Source organism: Barbus barbus (assembly GCF_936440315.1).
Source record: "Barbus barbus genome assembly, chromosome: 44".
In the NCBI taxonomy this organism is placed as follows: Eukaryota; Metazoa; Chordata; class Actinopteri; order Cypriniformes; family Cyprinidae; genus Barbus; species Barbus barbus.
In genome coordinates, this window is record NC_136722.1 from 11,311,623 (window position 1) to 11,328,313 (window position 16,691).

The window sequence follows — 16,691 nt, forward strand, 5'->3', positions numbered from 1 at the left end:
TGGCGCTGCGGCGTCTTTTATAACTGTACAGCGTCCCTTAAACTGAAAAAAGGGGGTGGAAGAAGAAAGACAAGTAGGCGTTAAGACTGAAGTGCCTGGCATATAACAATAGTGAAGACGTGTTCCTCTCTCAACATCCACCAAGATGGGAATCCGAAAAAAGAACAGCAAGACCCCACCGGTGCTCAGCCACGAGTTTGTGATCCAGAACCATGCGGATATTGTGTCTTGTGTTGCTATGGTGTTTCTGCTGGGTCTCATGTTTGAGGTAAGAAACCACTTTTGAATCAATTCATTCACTCTTATAGTTTTAAGAGCAGTCAAAGATGACAAATCAGCCTGATCAGTGTTTATATGTATTGCTCTTTCTATAAGAAATCTAACGGGTCTTTCGTCTTCTGTCATAGTCTCGTCCCTTTCACTTCCTTTAACTGCAGATAGAACTGTTACTTTTTGGTTTTACCTTCAATGCAGCATTTTTAAATCCTATTGCATATTTATCATTTATATAAATGAATCTTTAAAAGCAGGTTTGGCGCTGATTGCTTCTTGCATTCAAATAGTTGGGGATTCACACAGACATGCTGCATGAGAGAGGAATTCCCTATGAAGCGAATAAAGGAACTTTTAAACCCGCGAGATAATAATAATAAATATAAAAAAAAAATCACCCGCGCGAGTTTATTATATTTAAAAGAGTGTTGAACGGAATAATAGGATTGTTTTGTAGCGATGATTACGTAACGTTGTAGCTGCACTGGTGGTTTTACGCGCAAATGAAGTGTTACGTGGCAATCGGAGAATGACTGAGCGTCGGTGCACAGCGGCAGCAGGGTCACGATTTGTGTTACCAAAGTGCTTTTACTGATAGTAACCTAATGATTTTACACACTCAGTACTCGTTAGGAACGCGAGTTTGCACAGCCGGTAGATTTGAACGATAGTTTGCTAAAAATCAGTGCTGGTGCATCATGGGAAATGAAGTTAATGGGCATTTCTAAACTGATTTAAGTAAATGATTGTACACGCATCTATAAATTATAATATCTTGAGGGAAAAATGTGTTTGAGAAACTGATTAAAATTACCATTCACTTAGGGAAAAATGTACACAAAATTACATGTTGCTTAAAATCTGCATGGCTTATTGCCTAACACCATTCATTTGCATTGTAAACCTTATTTTACATACAATGCAAGTGAATGGTGACAGTAAGAAAAAAAGCTATTGCTATCTATAGCTATTGCCAGTGCAATAGCTATAGATTATATAGAAATAGAGATTGCCAGAGTTTTCATTTGATACGAACTATTACTTTGTGTATTGACTGCATTTTCATATTTCTTTCCATGTAGATTACATCAAAGGTAGCGGTTTTGTTCATAACTGTGCAATACAATGTAACGATTCCAGCAAATGGTAAGTATGTGATGCTTTTATATAATATATAAAATTTGCACTCCGGCTTCTTTTGGTCTGTTTGTATAGCTTGAGTATGATTTTTTTTTTCTTCTATTTTTACTATTTTCTGTAACATTGTTATTTTTGGTTTAATTAAGGGCAACGGCTATGTGCACTAAATGCAAATAGCATATTTTCTTAGCGATGGATGCTATTTACACTAAGTGCAATAGCTATAGATTATATTTACACTGTTAAAATAGAAAGATTTTCCGCTATTTATATACTACTTATTGCAAATAGTGGCTCAGTATTGTAGTACATTATAAAACAGTACGCAATAATAAAGTATTGAGTGAAAATTTGTTTTAATTCAAATTATTAAATGGATGCCACCTTATTTGGACAATAAAGCCCTCCCTACACCTACCCTAACCCTACGCGATACATTATTTTCAACTTCTTCATTATTTCCTTCATTTTTATTGAAAATAAATGCCTTTTCGATGCGATATGAGATTTGAAAAGGGAGGGAAAAAAAGTTCGAACTCGGGTCGATCGCGTCAAAAAGCACGTGCCTTACCATCTACACCACTGATACAGATATGAAATGAGTGTCTTTCTGCAGTGTTGACTTATCCCAATCACACGTTGGTGGGCGGAGTTAGTGTAAATAGCCTCTGCCAACAAGTAAGGCTATTTGCACTTAGTGAAAATAGACACTCCGTTAATTAAAACCCCTCAAGATTATCAGGATGCTTTATTCTAACAAGTTTTTGTCTAACCGCTCTAGTAATGATGTTTATAAGTGAACTGATAATTGATGCCACTGACACTTACTTTGGCTGTTTATAAGAACGAGCTAGATAATGTAAAAAAACAGCATCTTTTTAGTTTTATCATGAGTATCTCTTTTTATTTTGTAAGAATAATGCTCACTTCCAAAGTAAGGTGTAAGATCAAGTGCATTGGTTCTGTTATTCATTATCTTCAAATCAAATCAAGTTCTGTCTATACTTAATTAAATCAAGAAGTTACCATACTTGGCCATACTGAGTGTGCAATCATACAATTTAGCATTTAACAAGACAGCATTATGATAATTTTATGCTTACGTTTTGTGTGTATCATGCATTTTAGGAGGTCCAGAGGAAACCGCAGTGAATTACTTCCATTACGGTCTGAAAGATATGGCCACCGTCTTCTTCTACATGTTAGTTGCCATTATCATGCACGCCATTATTCAGGAATACGTGCTAGATGTAAGTATCCTGTATAAACTGAATAAACTTGCAACGTTTTAGAATCTTAATAGTGTTTTGGTGCAACACTGTTAATACTAATAAATGTTTTGATTTGTTTTGCCATTTATTTGAATGCACGACTGTTCAGAAAATCAACAGGAAGATGCACCTCTCCAAAACCAAGCACAGCAAGTTCAATGAGTCGGGTCAGCTGAGTGCCTTCTACCTCTTCTCCTGCCTGTGGGGAGCCAGCATTCTCGTCTCTGTAAGAGCGTCACTACTCTGCTTCATATAAATATGAGCTTGTGTCCAGGTTGGTGTTTATAACGGTGTCTGGAAGATTCATTTGACTTATTCTGCTTCATCTGAAGGAGAACCTCCTGTCCAATCCCATCAGCCTTTGGGACGGTTACCCACACACCCTTATGCTGTAAGTACAGCTGTCTGTGTTGCTGGGAAGTGCAGATGAATTTAAAGGCATAGCATGTTTAAATTTAAAATAATGGAATATGTTAATATAACCAAGGGAAAGTGATGGGTGTTTTAATGTGGGCCATGAAATGGTGGAGGTTCATATTCCATCTCACGTCACATCTGCCGATCTGCTGCACGAACACTCATAAGATACATCATCTTTGGTAAACTGATCTGCCGGGCGGGTTCGCATCGAGAAGACCGTTCAAAAGATTTCTCAAGACTCCTGATCAAATTATCTTGCATTAGTCTACCTCTAATTCTCTCTTCTGATTTTTGTAGACCTACTATATGTAACACACAGATTGCAAATGCAATTATCATTGATGTTTGACTTCCATGAGTCGTGGAGATGCTAAAGTTGTTGCTTGTCTTGGTTTAGGTTCCAGATGAAGTTCTACTACATCTGTCAGCTTGGTTACTGGCTTCATGCTATCCCTGAGCTCTACTTCCAGAAGACCAAGAAAGTAAGCAAGCAAAGTGTTTGAGGATGCGCAGCATGCATTGAAAACCATATTCGTGCATCCTGCTATTGTGACCGGACTGATTTCCTTTCCAGTGGCTTTGTGTTTACTGAACTTTTACTTCACGGAAATTCAGTGAAGACATGACAATAGACAATCACTGTGGACATTTCTGTATGCACATACATGGAACCGTTCTAGGGGATAGTGTTTATTTGGATCTTTTAGTAAATGTTGCATGTTGTTTTGTTTTTATGTTTCAGGAGGACATTCCTCGTCAACTTGTTTATATCAGCCTTTACCTGGTCCACATCATAGGAGCCTACGTTCTGAAGTAAGCAATGTTTATTAATCATCATCAAACATGTCAGGGCACACTTTTTTTTTACTACAACATAAATGTTCACTTGAACATTAAAGGGGACCTATTATGCAAAAATCACTTTTATAAGCTGTTTGAACACCGTTGTGTGAAAACAACCAGCCTATAATGGTAAAAATCCACCAATTCATTTTTTTAATAAAACCAATTTACCATAAACAGTCTCTCAAAACAAGCTGTTTCAGATTCTCCCTCTGTGCACTTCACCGAGGGGAAAAAGTCCCGCCCATTTATGACGCTCTCTGTTCTATTAGCATAAACACAGCCCTGAGTGAGAAGCTGCAGTCTGCCATTACTGGAGTTATATACAATGTCAGCACCAAAGAGGCTTTACAAGTGTTGTGTTTTGAGATGCACTAATGAACATATGAGTCGCCATAATCTCCCCCCAATCTGAGCCGAGGACACTATGGTTAAATTTCATTTTCAAAGGAAATATCCCGGAATAAAAATCGGTAACGTCCCCTATATGTTTAGGAATTAATACCAACGCTTCCCTATTTTCAAATGCTAGTGCTGCTAATGCGGAGCTGGAGCTCTTGAAGCTCCGCCCTCTTCTCCGGAAGCAACAGCTCACTCGCATTTAAAGCAACACACTCAAAACAGCGCGTTTTGGCTCACACCCTAAAAGTGGCAGTTTTAACAAGCTGTAAAAAAAAATTCTGTGGGGTATATTGAGCTAAAACTTCACACATACGCTCTGGGGATATCAGAGACTTATTTTACATCTTGTAAAAAGGGGCATAATAGGTCTCCTTTAAATCTAATTGATCCAGAATCCTACGCTAAATACTCTACCTCTCAAAAATTTAGAGGCCAGTTTTATATAAAAAAAAAAAGAGCACATTCAATTGATAAAAAGATATTTATAATGTTTTTATTTCACTTTCCAATGTAAGAGTTTCTATTCATCAAAAAATCCTGAAAAAAAAAGTCTCATGGTTTCTACAAAACATTAAGCAGCTCAACTGTTTACAACATTGATAATAACCAAATCGGCATATTAGAATGATTTCTGAAGGATCATGTGACACTGAAGACTGGAGTAATGACTGCTGAAGATTTACCTTTGCCATCACGGTCATAAATTGTTTTAAAATATATTAAAATGTAAAACAATTGTTTTAAATTGTAATGATGTTTGACAATATTCCTGTTTTTACTGTATTTCTGATCAAATAAATGATATACATATTTTTGATTAGCCATTGTTGCACCTAATTAGGACATGATGTAAAGTTAACATGACCGTCATAGATGAAATAATTCCAAAAGTATGCATAATGATAGGAATTGACACTTTTTAAAGACTAATACAGCATTTTCACTCATGTTTAAACCATCAATGATGTGTTTTCCAGTCTGAATCGGTTGGGCCTGGTGTTGCTGGTTCTGCATTACTTTGTTGAGCTCCTCTTCCATGTATCCCGACTCATTTACTTCAGCAATGAAGACAGACAGACAGGGTGAGTGCTTTTCATTACACAGACCAAGTCCAGTTAATAAACACCTCCGATGATTTTTGTGCACAGATGGATCGAATATTAGCACATTTATGTGTTTTAAAACTCAGGAAAGGATGACCATTATGAAGCATTTTGTGTATGTTAACAGGTTTACAGTGTGGGCTGTTCTGTTTGTGCTGGGCCGGTTGTTGACTCTTTCCCTGTCTGTTCTCACTGTGGGCTTTGGGCTGGCCGGAGCAGAGAAACAGGGTCTGAACCTCGCAGAGGGAAGCTTTAATGTCCTGTTTGTTCGGTAAGCAGGGTAAAATTAATCTTGTTGTATTCCTTCATCATTGCAAAGGAAAGGAAGGAATAATTAAGATCAATCATGCAAATGTCTTAAAGCATTTTGGATTGCTCTTCAGCAGTTGCAGTTTTGATTTAGTTTTTCAAGAAGCAATTTTTAGCAGTTTATAATAAGCCAAGTGCCTTGTCATGTGATATGTTTGAATTTCTGTAGAGCTTTGAAGGAGTAAATTCTCTGTTAAAAACCAATAGTTTGCACCTTGCTGGTTTTGTGGTATGTGCAGTGCTGTCCAAATCTGATTTGCACAGTTTAGTTTTGAAGTGTTTGGTTTTCAGTATAAAAGTGCAGAGTGAGAGATGGTAACACACAATTATGTAGCCAAAAAAACCCTCTTGGCATCAAATATAAAAATTTGTTCTAGTGTCCCAAAATTTCCAGTTAGCCATCAAAAAAAGTCTCAACTCATAATATGCATAATATATAATCACATTATAAAAGCTTTTCTACTTAAAGTGAGAGCCTTTTGGATGGACGTGATTAATTTCAAGACCCGATGATGGAAAAGCAATGACGACCTTTTGTTTATTATTGTTGGAGTTGTTTGTAATGGCAATCTGTTTCTCTCAGGGTGACTGTCCTGGCTGCAATATGCACCACTCAGGCTTTTATGATGTGGAAATTTATCAACTTCCAGCTGCGACGATGGAGAGAACACGCACAGACTCAGACCTTAAAGAAGAAATCATCCTCTTCTAAGAGCAAATCAAAGAAAGGTCAGTATTGCCCACTTAAGATCAGTTTACACGTTTATTAAAATACCACATGCTATTCTAATGTTCCAGTTCGGGGTGGGCGATATGACTGATGATATGAGTCATTTTAGAGGCTGCTGCCACTTTATTTTACATTCACTTAAGACATAAGCGTTTACATGAATACTCGCCAAAATGGCACTTTGACAATTGTGTGTGTATTTGACCATCAAAGTGCAGAAAGCCAATAAAGAAACTGAGTTCTGAATTGTATGCTGTCTGATAGATGTGCATGTTTTGGGTGTAAGTCAGCGCAAGTACTGGACAGAGTTCTTTTTTGTGGCTTATTGCACTTAAAGGGTTAACCCAAAAATGAAAATTCTGTCACATGGACTATTTTAACGATGTCCTTACTACATTTCTGGGCCTTGAACGTGTTGCGTTGCTGTCTATGGAGGGTCAGACTCAGAAAGCTCTCATTACATCAAAAATAACTAAATTTGTGTTACGAAGATGAACGAAAGGTCTTATGGGTTTGGAATGACATGACGGTGAGTACTTAATGACAGAATTTTCATTTTTGGGTGAACTATCCCTTTAATAAAACTTTTTAACAAAGCACATCTAGAATCTGCATTTAAGCCAAGTACTTGAGGCTGTATTGTTTTGTGAATATGGAGTTGGTTTTAAAGCGTATTGCTTTTATTAAGCAAAATCATTAAAGGGATAATTCACCTAAAAATGAAAATTCTGGTTTACTCACCCTTAAAGGGGTCATCGGATGCCCATTTTACACAAATTGATATGATTCTTTAGGGTCTTAATGAAAGGTCTGTAACATACTGTGGTTAAAATGTCTCAATGGTAGTGTAAAAAACACCTCCTTTACCCTGTCAAAATCAGCTCTGTCTTCAGCACGCTGATCTAGTCCATATTTCTTTAAATCCTAGTGAGCTCTGCTGACTCCGCCCCTCTCTTCCGTGGCGTGACGAGCAGACCATAGATCTGTGTAGATTCCCTATTCGACCGCTCCAGATACGTTGAAGCGTCAGCCATCTCGCATTCACCATAATCAATGAATATTCAGATCTACAAGCGTATAACTTGCTGTTGTAGACACACACAGCCAATGCGCTCCAAGATTTGCAGACCGTTCCAAAAATGGCGGATGGCTTACGTATCGCAAACAGCCGCAACGTATCCCAAACGAACCAGTCCATAATGAAGCATCTAGGTATATATATCTATGGAGCATACTAAACTTCAGCCGCGAAACTGGCTAACTAGCACATTATTAGGAAAGGCGATTTGCAAAGATTCATAAAAACCCTTATACTCACTTCTTCTGTAGATAAAGCTGGATCACGAATGATTCGAGCGAACATAGATACATTTATGTAGATCGGGGATCAGCGCATTCCCTTCAAAGCGAAAGTAACGAATCCGCTGCGTCTTCAGCGGCTCAGATGTGGGAGTAAATGATGACTGCTATATTCATTACTACATCCAACAACAAAATACTTCAATCACTTAATCTGAGACATCTGGTCTTCCCCTGCACCAGAGGAGGACAGCTGTCAGTTCACTCAGGGCAGGTCTAAGGTAAGACGGCCTTGTCAATCAACTATCGTGGGAGCGGTCTGTACAGAACTACGTCATTCTGACAGGAAACTCAGAACAGCCTGATTTGAGACCGGGGATTTTAAAATAGGGATTTAAAAAAACACTGGGTGGATTTTTATTAGAGGATGGATGTGTACACACACTTACAACACACATTTATGTTCAAACTACTTTTAAAGGGAATTTTGCATCCGATGACCCCTTTAAGTTGTTCCAAGCCTATATGAGTTACTTTCAGCTACTGAACACAAAGGAAGATATTTTTGAAGAATTTTGGTAACCAAACCGTTATTGGTAACCATAGTATGGGGGGAAAAAAATACTTTGAAAGTCAACGGCTACCGTCAACTCTTAGGTTACCAACATTCTGCAAAATATCTTCTGTGTTCAGCAAAAAAACTCAACTTCGGAACAAGTGGAAGGTGAGTAAATGGTGACAATTTTCAGTTTTGGATAACTATCACTTTTAGTGGCATCTTTCTACATAGAGATGCACTACAGGTGAAATGTTTGAAATATTTAGTTTTTGAAAAGTCCCTTATGCTCATCCAGTTGCATATATTAATTTAGTAAAAACAGTAATATTGTGAAAAATGTTTGCAAAGTGACGTGAATTCCAAGAAATGGTAAATCATACTCAGAATTTGTCCTCTGTATTTAACCCATCCAAGTTTGTGCACACACATTAGGAGCAGTGAGTACTGAACACACACACACACACACACACACACACACCCATAGCAGTGGTGCCCGAGGAGCAATTGGGGTTTAAGTGCCTTCAAGGGCACCTCCGATGTGGGTATTGAATGTGGCAGAGAGCACTGTTCAGTCACTTCCCCCACCGGCATTTCCTGCCAGTTTTGAGACTCGAACCTGCAACCTTTGGGTTACGAGTCTCTGTGACTAACCATCTGCTTTGCCACCACAAAAATAAATGACATTTTAAATGTATTAAAACAGGATTGATATCTATTAAATTGTAATTATTTCTGATTTGTTTTTCTTTTACTGTATTTTTGATCAAATAAATGTAGCCTTGGTGAGTATGACTCTTTTTCAAAAACACAAAATTGATTATCCAAAAACCTTGACCAATAATAACAACACTTCAAGTATCTACACTACAAAATCACTTATGTCTAGCATCTTGTCATTTGTATTTTCACAGCCAATGGTGTGAACGGATCTGTTGGTGCCAGTGGAGCAGATTCCCCAAGATCGAGGAAGGAGAAGTCATCATAAATCAGCCTGATCATTCTTCTCCCTCCTATCTGTCCTGCAGTTTATCTGTAGCCCCTTTTCCCTTTCCCCTCTTGTTTATCTGAAAAAAAAAACAACTTGCAATATGGCAACTTCCTCATCCTGCTTCTTGATCCTGTAGGATGCTGAATGCTGTATTTAAGAAGCCATCCAACTATTATTTCTCTTTGCAAGAAGGGCTTAAGGAAAAGTGGCTTTGGGGGATTTTGGAGGGGTTATTTTTATTCCCCCTTTTATATTTGTTTCCTTATTCTGAAGGTCCATATGCTCTTTGCTTTATTTGCTTAATGCTGCAATCCCAAATCTATGATCCAGCCATACCTACAAAGAAAACATGAAAGCTGTGGGGAAAATGTAACTTATTTTTTACAAGTGCCTATACCATACATCCTTTTGACAGATCAGAGAGGAATAATTCAGTATTTTAACTTGAGTTTGAAATCAGGTTTGTATTTAAAGTTCTCTGGAGGCTCTCAGTTTTTGTTGATTCTATCCTATGCATTTGGATCCACGTCTAATGTCTCTTCATTTGTATTGTATAAACAGTCACTTTTTTTTTTCATTAGAAAAAAGATCACAAGCAAAAATGTTCATTTGATGCCTTTTTTAATGAATTCCATTTGTTGCACTGTGCTGTATAATTGGTCAAGGTATGCAAAAAATGTAATGCTCCACAAATTTAGTTAAATTAGCAAAGGATGATGAAAAAAATGAACAAAAGCTGTGTGCTTTTGATTTGGCAGTAGATTATACATTTTATTCTTGAACTTGGCAAATCTGACTTTGCTGTTTGGTGTTGATAACACATGAAGTGTAATTCCAGTGAGAGTGTGAAACTGAAAAAGTTCTCAGAAATCATTTTCATAGATTGTTTTGATTTAAGAACAATAGTACATAGAGAATGAGGTTCAATAAAAAAAGCATTCTCACATTTCTTTTACCGAAAGACAACCAGTGAACCATTAATTAAAATGTTTTCACAGTATTGGTTATTAGTCTATATTTGTTTTACCACATTTTAGAAAATAAGTCAAAACATTTTCAAAACTAGATTTGTGTGTGTAAATTCGTGACAAGGGATTGAAAGGCTTGAACAGTCTATTTGTCCACACAGCGTTTCAGTAAATTTCGAGTCCGAGTTGGTCAGAAAGCGCTAAATATCATTCGTGAACAGTAACCATAAGCAACAGTTGTTCGAGCATCTATGGCAAAGGAAACCGCTGTTTTTTAACCCTAATAATATTACAATAATTTGTTTTATTAAAAATTGTTATTTAATAACATACGGAATTCTCAAATGAAATCCAGTTAAAAAAGCATACTGAAAACATTTTGCTTCAAGAGGTCATTTTCCTTCAAATGTTGGTTTGACCATGTAGTGGCGCTGTTCACCAAGACTTGTCTTAATCGTACGCACAGTGATATTTATTGCTTTCACAAATCACTCTTGTGCGTATGTTGTGGGTATTTTTCCTTAGCAGAAGTGTAAAATATGAAAGCAAAATAACATTTCTATTAAAGCTTTCCTGAACTGATATGCAGTCTCTTTCGGGACATTGCGTTGCGACAGCCCCGTGCCGTTTCACAATTGTTTTCAAGCGCGTGCCAATCTGAAAGAGTGAACAGCGAATATTGCATAAGTCACTGTTTGCAGATTTCCCTTTGAGAGAAGTTAAGACCTTTGATCGACACGGGCTGCAACTGTAGGATTCGTTTCGGTTTGCCCATACTTCACCTCGTTCGCTGGCTGGCGTTCACATGGAAGTATTTTTAGTTCGGAAATCAACCTGTCGCCCTGTGGGTTTTGATCGGATATCTGACACATTTGAGGTTTATTGCTGTGCTGAGTAATCACGGTAAGCTTTGGCTTTCTGCCTGATCAAACAGTTACTGAGCCCGTGGCCATTTGAGGCTTGTATTCTGGGAGAAAAGTATTAAATGTTTGTGTATTTGATAACTCGATGCAGTTATGATACATGGTGGAGTACTAGACTTGAAAAACCCTTATAGGGCTTCTTCCCATTGTATTTTACAGATGATTTGAATGTGCATTACCTTTAAACGACGACTAGAGATGTGGACTCATCGAGGAAATATGTCGCAAAAAAATATATATTTTATTATTAAGCTAAATATAATGTCATTTCCTTCAGTGATGTGACGAAGTCAACATATATTGATCGTTTTTCAGTACATGGAAGACTAGGAAGACTTGAGCCGTTTAAAACAAGTAGCCTATTTCAATGTCTGGAAGATTAAGAAAATGAAAACTAATGATGATAAAACTGGATTTAAATTGGCTATTTGTTATTCTCAGACCCAAGCGCTCTTGAATGGTCTCTTATATTGCCAAGGCCTTAACTTGGTCGAAAAGGTTCTGGAGTTACTTTGGTGTTTGTTAAAAGTTTATTGCTAACAAATGTAGATTAAATGTATATTGAGAGTCCTGAAGTAAAACATAACATGCAGGGTGTGATGTATGGAGGTCTGGAAAGCGGTTTGATGTGGGTCATCTAATGTGATTTTTAATTAAATTGTTATGACATTGGTAATAGTGCAGATTGCTTTGGGTTTGGACTAACAACAACAACACCGGCTCGTAACCTGACCACTCTGGCACACTTTTTCTCCCACAGCATCACTTTACAGGCGAAAGCTTTTGTAAACTGGCTTTTCAACACTGTTTTGATTCCCTCCCGTGATATTATGAAACATCTCCTCGCATTTTAAAAAGACACAAAGACACAGAAAATCCAATCCAACGGGTCAGCCGTGTCCTTACGTTTGCTGTATCATCATTTTGCTCCGTTGCTCACCGCAAGGTTGCTATGCAGGCTAGAGTAAACGAGTAGATACTGGTGCCCATAGTATGTGGGGGAGGTTTTTCTGGCGAGATAAACAAGCAGCCAGCCATCGCAGGCAGCAGGAACATGGCGGCGGCAGTTAACTATAATGCTGTTTCACCAACCCGAAGGTCAGAGCTGGAGACAACGTACAGGATTTAGGAGGAAACAAAACACTGTAAGTCCGACATGGTTGCAAATGTTGATTGTCTGCCGGTTTGGGGTGGCTTTGTAACGCGATTTTTACACACTCGCTGCAAGATCCAATCACAGTGGTATCCTGCATTAGCTTGCTAAACCAGCTACACTCGCTATTTCAGCCTGGCCACTTTGCAGAGTTAAGAGAGTTGTGTTTAGCCTGTTGTCGTTGTGTAAACACATTGCTTTGAGCGACCTTGAAGCGGATGCACGGCTGTTATTGTTTTAACATTTCAATCGTGTCGCTGATTTACTTGATTCGCCCGCGCTGCTTGCATTTGAGCGATTAAGTTTAGCCAGCTCCCCCCTCTTATTCGCCTGGCTAGCTTTAGCCTGCGAGCCTCCATTTGACTAGGCGAGCAAGGCAATCCAACGATATTCAGTGGTACTTTAACTTTAGCGGGCAGAACTGTTACATTTAACGTGTGACTAGAGTTCCACTGGAATGTTTGTTACATTGTAGCGAGTTGGACTGTAACCGTTTGAGCCGCTAAAAGCAACAATGTGTCGTTCGCGGGCGCGTTCTATTGAAAGTAAACGCGCGTTATTACTTGACAGTCTCCGCGTTTCGTTTCTGTGCTGGCTGTGATTAGTGAGTCAGCTCTTTGCTCAAACTACTGCACGCCATGGTTCGCTTTTTTGGAGCTCGGCTGGTTGAAGAAAGGAAAAGTTGGGGCGCCAGTGGCTGGGAGTGCTGCTAATTAGCATTTACCTCGTGATTTGCCTGAACTCCGCTATTTTCGCAAGCGCTTATATGTGGCGCAGAGGCTGCTTTTGTCGTCCAGGTCTCCGGGAGATTTTTAGTTTGCTCGACCGTGACGAGGTTTTACGGTGCATGACGTCACGCCGCCGGGTAGTTCATTGGGTCTAGGTCATGTTTAGATGCAGCTTAGCGTTTAAGTCGTAACTCAACATTGATGCATTTGGTCTTGTATACATGTTTTTTGTTTGTCTACATTCTGTTTCTCTCTCTTTCATAAACGCAGACCAATTCAATTCCATAGTCTCATAACCATAGTCTTATTTAATTCTCATTAAAGCTCAGCTAGATTGCGAATGTGAATTGTGAGACTTGTTTAGGTTTTATTTCGATTCCTCTAAGGATTCCAGTTCATTAACAATGCCATTGAATGTTTATTTTTGTAACATTTTACAATACAAGTTCCATTTGTGAACATTAGTTAACTGCTTTTGTTATTATGAACTAACAATGAAAATTACTTATAAAGTTAACATGGACGGACAGCTGGATTTGTGTTAACTAACGTTAAGAAAGATTAATAAATACAAATTATTGCTCTTTGTTTAATGTTAGTTAATGCATTAAAGGGTTACTCCACCCCAAAATTAAAATTGTGCCATTGATCACTTACCCCCATGTTTCGTCTTCCGAACACAATTTAAGAGATTTTGGATGAAAACCGGGAGGCTTTTGACTGTCCCATTGACTGCCAGGCAGAGTTGGGTATAACGCGTTACTCAGTTAATTGCTTTTCCTGGTAACGCAGTAAAGTAATGAGTTACATTTTAAATGTATGTAATTTAACTTATATCAATAAAATTACATTACTTAAGTTACAAATGCAGTGTTAAAAAAAACGAAGTAAAAATCATGTTCTGTGCGTCAGTATGCGCTTTAAAGGATAACTAAACCCTAAAACAACTTTTTTTGAGTTAATGATCTGTAAGACTGTGTCTTTATTAGTGCTGTGCATTAATTCGAGTAAATGTTTTGACATTTGGTTCTAGGAAGTGTTTTATTTATTTATTTATTTTTATTTATTTTTTTTAATGCAAAACAAAACATATTACATTACAATATGCGAAATTTAACATGGGGGATACGTACAATATCACATGTAGAGATAAGGGCAAAGGGAAGTGTTTTAATTCTACAATATATGGTGTAAAAACGTCTGAGTGCTGGCCTCTTCAGGTTGAACGGTGGCTACTGCAGTTGAATTTTCCTATTGGACGTTGCATACCCCTGTGACGTATGATGGCACTTACTAACCACGCCCCTGCACGAGCTCAATCAATTCGTCACTGCCGGTCTCAGGTGCACGCCCCTGATATTGTTGATATTGGGAGTGAATCGGGGTATACAAAAAAAAAAAAATTCAGTCAATATGAAATTAATGAAAGAACTATGAGTTTCTCTTTGTAGTGTATTTTTTAGGTTTGATAACTTGAAAAGTAAAGTAAACTGGAAAGTAACTTGAAAGTAAAGTAATTAGTAATCCGATTACTTTTGAAATGCAGTAATCAGTAATGTAATCAAATTACAATTTTAAAGAAGTAAATAGTCATTTGTAGTGTATTACGTTTTTTTTGTAACTTGCCCAACACTGATGCCAAGTAAATAACTGTCAAGGCCCAGATAAGTATGAAAGACATCACCAGAATAGTCCATCTGCCATCAGTGGTTCAAGGCTGAACTTCATGAAGCGACGAGAATACTTTTTGTACTCAAAGAAAATGAAAACAACAATTCGTCTCATCTGCGTCACCGTAGCGCCATTTTGGAGAATATTCTGTGTCAGCCGCACTGCATGGATACGCTGCGTAAATAAACGTAGAAGACGTATCTGTGCAGTGCGGCGGACACAGAACAGTATATGCAGTTTGTGTCCAGCAGATACTCTCCAAAATGGTGCTACGGTGACACAGATGAGACAAATTGTTGTTTTCATTTTCTTTGAGTACAAAAAGTATTCTCGTCACTTCATAAAGTTCAGATTGAACCACTGATGGCAGATGGACTATTTTGGCCATGTCTTTTATATTTTTCTGGGCCTTGACAGTGTTAGTTACTTGGCAGTCAATGGGACAGTCACAAGCCTCCCGGTTTTCATCCAAAATATCTTAAATTGTGTTCCGAAGACGAACAAAGCTTTTACGAGTTTGTAACGAGATGGGGGGTAAGTGATTAATGACAATTTTCATTTTGGGGTGGAGTAACCCTTTAACTAATTTCAAATAATACTGAAATATGTGGAAATAAGAAATACTATTAGCTGTTACAGCCCTTAGGTTTTATCAGAACAGGTACAACAAACCAGAAATAAATAAAAAACAAACGCAAAATTTAATGTTATTCAAATGTGTGTTTAAAAATGCTTTTAAATAGAATTCTTGGTTCATTTCGAGTCACATGTGACAAAAAAACTTGTGATTCAGTAAGAGAGTCAACTTACTGATTCAAACTGAAGTGTTTTTGATTCACTATAAAGAACTGGTCCACAAGATATGTTATAAAAAAGTCTTGTGTAATATAACTTGTGTTTGTTTGCTGGTTTTTATTGTATTTATTGGTTTCTAAGATGTAGACATGGCAATAAATAAAAATATACATCTACTGGCCAGATAAGAGTGAATCGTTTGGGAATCGGCCTGCAATGGTTGCTGTATGTTTGTGATTCAGCATAGCAGTGTTGCGGTGCAACTAGTAAATGAAACACTGCAGGAGTATTTTAGTATTTAGTATCAATATGTTCTGTTAACGGAATTGAATGTCATGACAGTTGTTTGAACCTGTTTCCGTATAAGAACAGGTTCTCAGCTCCCAAACCCTATTGGTTTACTCCATTGGTGGTTTATAAGAAATGATTTGCTTGAATGCCCGAGCTTGGAGCCTATGCACTGACAGCTGGTGTTCACCTCAGATTTGCATCAGTGCTGCTAAGAGCTGCAGTAGTGAGACTCAGCCTGTTGGACCAGTAGTTCAGTTCACGCTAGCTTTGTTACCCACCTCTTACATCATGCTGACACATTCCACAGTAGGGCTTGTGTGGTGAGCAAACGCTCCCACAGCCCAACATAAGAGTAATATGGCCATTGCTTTAATTAGTTTGATTTGTGAACAATGCAGAGTATTGTTTTATAGTTTTATGTATATGCAAGCAAAGTTGTTGTTATTCTTAAAACTAAAATATTAAAAATAATTTTAATTGAAATAAATCTAAAACGCTTAAACTTGGACTTAAAAATAAAAAACTGAATTAAAAAAGTAAAGTTCAAAAACTGAAAAATAACAAAAACACATTAAAATAATTTAAAATAAACTAAACTTTTACATTTAAAAATAAAAGTGATTTTTTTTTTTTTTTTTTTTTTTATGTTCTCAAACCCAGTAATTTTATTTTATTTATTTAGCTGTTTATTAATAAATAGGTTTGGCCTTAAAAGAATCTGTATGATTTCAGTTAGATTTTAGATTAATTTACTATCATTTTTTGAGTGAATTGTTTCTACATCAATTTTTTTTTTCTTTATTCATTTTTTTTTCAGAAATACTT

At 37.4% G+C, this 16,691-nt stretch overlaps 2 protein-coding genes across 7 annotated transcripts in view; both read left to right on the top strand.

Moving 5' to 3' along the window:
* The first annotated feature begins 44 nt into the window (after nt 1-44).
* On the top strand, nt 45-10,886 carry LOC306863190 (translocating chain-associated membrane protein 1-like 1). The gene is made up of 11 exons (XM_079406412.1): nt 45-268; nt 1,356-1,419; nt 2,542-2,663; nt 2,794-2,910; nt 3,017-3,075; nt 3,502-3,586; nt 3,847-3,917; nt 5,327-5,431; nt 5,580-5,723; nt 6,345-6,490; nt 9,261-10,886. Exons 1-11 carry the CDS (start codon nt 146-148, stop codon nt 9,332-9,334), a joined length of 1,110 nt encoding a protein of 369 aa, XP_079262538.1. The 5' UTR covers nt 45-145; the 3' UTR covers nt 9,335-10,886.
* A 232-nt stretch (nt 10,887-11,118) lies between these two features.
* LOC306863354 (nuclear receptor coactivator 2-like) overlaps nt 11,119-16,691 on the top strand; it is a 111,046-nt gene continuing 105,473 nt past the window's right edge. For 3 of the 6 annotated variants that reach the window (XM_079406630.1, XM_079406635.1, XM_079406634.1), the window contains exon 1: nt 12,258-12,373. The gene's annotated coding sequence lies outside the window, so the exon portion shown is untranslated. Of the gene's footprint in view, nt 11,209-12,257; nt 12,374-16,691 lie in introns of those variants that run through there. The other 3 variants (XM_079406631.1, XM_079406633.1, XM_079406632.1) reach the window with 3 other exon arrangements.